The sequence below is a fragment of the Mustela erminea genome, chromosome 3 (assembly GCF_009829155.1).
Source record: "Mustela erminea isolate mMusErm1 chromosome 3, mMusErm1.Pri, whole genome shotgun sequence".
Classification (NCBI taxonomy): Eukaryota; Metazoa; Chordata; class Mammalia; order Carnivora; family Mustelidae; genus Mustela; species Mustela erminea.
The window spans coordinates 11,517,287-11,521,762 of NC_045616.1; the positions used below are offsets into that span (position 1 = coordinate 11,517,287).

Here is a 4,476-nt window from a genome sequence, read left to right on the forward strand (position 1 = left end):
TATTTTAGCGATATATATATAGTATATCTTATTTTAGCGATAAAAAAAGATATATCCATAAAATAAGATATATATATCTTATTATGTATCTTATTTTAGCAGTAAAATAAGATATATATCTTATTATATATATAATTAAATATTATGTATTTAAAATATATAGTATAGATAATTTAAAGTTTATTTTTATAGAATAATTATACATGTATATAATAAGTATATATATATACATATATATGTCTAATACATATACACACATATACACTCGTAAGTTATTTAGGACTACAGAAATGGTCCAATCAAATCTTTAAATGCATAAATAAATATTAAACTTGTGAACTGACATAATGGATCTCATATTTTCAAATGATAATAGTAGCAGCCATCTCTTACATAGATTCTGCATAATTATTACTGTACCTATTAACTATTTTATTCATAAGTCATCTGTAACCAGTAATGGTCAAGCACTTTCCTCATTTAATCCTAAACATATGCATGATATAGCATTATTCTTTTCCTCTTTTTTATGTATGTAGAATGAATGGAGGTAGAGTGCATAGAGGATAATCTGGACACACAGCCAGTCTGGCTTCAGAGTTGGAGCTCCAAAATGGTGACCCTAGGCTATCTAAGTGTTTGGTCATTGGTTAGGATCATGATCTGTTTGGGGGGATTTGTGGGTTACCCCATACAATCACAGTGCCTCACTGTGGGGTTCAAGAATTTCATATAGATTTTCCCCAAATTTTGTTGAGGTTACTTTTTATTCTGCTTTATTATATTTTTTTCTTTTTCTTTTTTTAAATTTAAATTCAATTAGTGAATCATTAGTTTTTGACATAATGTTTCCTGGTTCATTAGATTGTTCTTTTTGGGGTATTACTGACATAAAATTCTACTAGTTTCAGTTGTACAAGGTAATGATTTGATATTTCTGTGCACTGTGGAATTATTTTTTCTTATACAAAATTAATAATAATTTTTTTTCTTATATAGAATGCACCTTAAAGAATTTTTAAGATTTCAGTTGAAGGGACACCTGGGTGACTCAGTCAGCTGGGCATCTCCTTTTGGCTTGGGTCATGATCTGTGGTCCTGGGATTGAGTTCCGTATTGGCTCCCTGCTCAGCAGGGAGTCTGCTTCTCCCTTTCACTCTGCCTGCTGCTCTCCCTGCTTTTGCTCTCTCTCTGTCAAATAAATGAATTTATTTATTTATTTATTTATTTAAAAGATTTTATTTATTTATTTGACAGAGAGAAATCACAAGCAGATGGAGAGACAGGCAGAGAGAGAGAGAGGGAAGCAGGCTCTCTGCCGAGCAGAGAGCCCAATGCGGGACCCGATCCCAGGACTCTGAGATCATGACCTGAGCCGAAGGCAACGGCTTAAACCACTGAGCCACGCAGGCGCCCCCAAATAAATGAATTTAAAATATAAAACTCAGTTGGATTATTAGACCTGAGAAATTAATGATATTTTGATTATCTACAATAAGAATTCCAGAAAGGGTGATTTTATATATATAATATATATATATTATATATCTGTATATAAATATATACAGATATATGTATACATATGTACATATACATATATATCTATTTTTTACATTTTGATTCATCTTTTGTGTTTGGTTAGGGCAATAGCTAACCTAAAATAATCTATATGCTTCTTCGTAAAGGATACTATAGCAAAAGGAAAACTCACGATACAATGAACAATGCAACCTCCCAAATGGTAAATTTATATAATTACAGATAATTTGTATTCTCTAAATCTATAAAACCATGGAATTTTTTTTCTGATAATGTAATTGGGTTCTTGTTCTCTCTTTCTCTCTCAACACATTCATTTCAGTGGGTGGTGTTTCGTGATTGATTCATTAATCCCAAAGCTTCCCTTGGTTGCCCAGGTGAAATCACATGGAGAACACCAACTGGCTAGCTAACCACACTGGGAGATCAGATTTCACCCTGGTTGGAATCTTCAGTGAATCCAAACACCCAGCTCTCCTTTCTTTGGTCATTTTCGTGCTTTTCCTAATGGCTGTGTCTGGAAACACCATCTTGATTCTATTGATACACTCTGATGCCCACCTCCACACACCCATGTATTTTTTCATTAGCCAGCTATCTCTCATGGACATGATGTATATTTCTGTTACTGTGCCCAAGATGCTCATAGACCAAGTCATGGGTATGAACAAGATCTCAGACATAGAATGTGGGATACAAATGTTTCTCTATGTGACACTAGCAGGTTCAGAATTTTTTCTGCTAGCCTCCATGGCCTACGACCGCTATGTGGCCATCTGCGATCCTCTTCATTACCCTGTCCTCATGAACCATCGGGTGTTACACCTTCTAGCATCTGGCTGCTGGCTCCTGGGTTCAGTGGATGGTTTCTTGTTTACTCCCATCACCATGACCTTCCCCTTCTGCAGATCTCGGGAGATACATCATTTTTTCTGTGAAGTCCCTGCTGTATTGAAACTCTCTTGTTCAGACACTTCCGTCTATGAGATTTTCATGTACCTGTGCTGTGTCCTTATGCTTCTCATTCCTGTGATAGTCATTTCAGGATCTTACTACTTTATCCTCATCACCATCCATAGGATGAACTCAGTAGAAGGACAGAAGAAGGCCTTTGTCACTTGTTCTTCCCACATGACGGTGGTCATCCTCTTCTATGGGGCTGCCATTTATACTTACATGCTCCCCAGCTCCTACCATACACCAGAGAAGGACATGATGGTATCTGTCTTTTACACCATACTCACTCCCGTGCTCAACCCTTTGATCTATAGTCTAAGAAATAAGGATGTTATGGGAGCTCTGAAGAAAATGTTGAATGTGGGACCTGTCTTTCAAGAAACTATAAAGTAAGGGCACCTGGATGGTTCAGTAGGTTAGCATCTGCCTTTGGCTCAGGTCATGATCCCAGAGTTCTGGGATCAAACTGTACACTGGGTTCCCTGCTCAGTGAGGAGTCCACTTCTCCTTCTACCCCTCCTTCCCACTCATTCTCTCTCTCTCAAATAAGAAAAATATTTTTTTTAAAAAGAAACTATATAGTAGGAAACTGTTATATTGCCTCCCTGTATTAAAAAAGAAACCTCTTTTTTATTTTTTTATTTTTATTTTTTAAAAAACTTTTTAATTTTCTAATTCTTATTCTTTCAAAACATATCATACAATTATATTATAGTGATGTTATATTTAGTGAAATTGATAACTTCACTCTGACTCTGTAGAACACCCATATTCTTAGGAAATACATAATTAAAATATTTAGAGAGAGAAAGATCATGTGATTCTATGTAATTGATTGAAATGAGGGAGTGAGAGAAGGGTGATGAAGAGAAAGAGGTTTAAAAAAAGCTAACTGTTGAGTCTGGGTAAAAGGTATGTGGCTGTGGTTTACACCATTCTTATTCATACTACTTTTCTCTAAGTGTAAAATTATTCCACACAGTTAAAATATCAGTTGTCCTACATTTTTAAACTTTGTATTCTGTTTGCTGACAGTGTAAGTGGCAATCTTATAAAATATGCTCATTTCAATGTGACTAATTATTATTGTGACAATCCTGTAATCTCCATACTTTGTATCATCCCTTAGTTTGCTAGACCACAATGATATGCACTATGTGGATATGGTCCATAACTGAAAGCACCTAGTGGTTAAAATGTAGGTTTTGTATCTATGCTTGCATAAGAAATTGCAGGACAAATATGAACTAAGAATGAAAGGAAGATTTAGGGGAGATTCCCTGCTTGAGGTGATGTCTGAACCGAGTTTTGATGTATTTACTTTATTGAACAAAAAAAGAGAAGCATGATATCAAATATACAAACTTTGTCATTTATTCAATAAATACTTAAACTCTTATAATCCAAAATAACAGCTAAATGAGTTTAAAATTTGAGCACTATATGGTTGCTGTTTTCAAGGAATTTGAACCTCTATAGTTTTATATGGAAAGAGGTACCATACAATGTATGATAAGCCTAATATATATATGATGCTAATGCGGAAAGTGTATGACTCAGAAGTACACATCTGTTCTCTCTGTGATACATGGATTTGGTCAAAAAAGGGGACTGATATCAGCCTCTGTAACTCAGTACAAATGTTGACTAGATGTTCCCTCAGATAAGTACAGGAGACTGTGGCAGAAGGGACGTTCTCAGGGACAATATGCCACAGATGTGCAAATGTCTGAAGGTTGGCAAAGCATAAGGGATAAATGTTTCAATCGCTCATTCTTTCCTACTTTAGTTTATATAATTCTTTCTTGCCCTTCTGTGACCCAGAGTTTTACAAGCAGCAGCAAAATGATTAGATCTGCACTTTAGAAATGTTAAATTAGTGGTCATTTGGGGAAGTGCAGTGCTGCAAGTAGAGAGACGAAGTGAGCAAAGATGGTGAAGTAGATGGTGTTGATCTAAATTGAATGGACCATGACTTGA

The 4,476-nt window shown here is 35.2% G+C and overlaps 1 protein-coding gene across 1 annotated transcript; it reads left to right on the forward strand.

Moving 5' to 3' along the window:
* The first annotated feature begins 1,926 nt into the window (after nucleotides 1-1,926).
* On the forward strand, nucleotides 1,927-2,889 carry LOC116585542 (olfactory receptor 2T4-like). The gene has a single exon (XM_032334921.1). It carries the CDS (start codon nucleotides 1,927-1,929, stop codon nucleotides 2,887-2,889), a length of 963 nt encoding a protein of 320 aa, XP_032190812.1.
* Nucleotides 2,890-4,476: the final 1,587 nt, after the last annotated feature.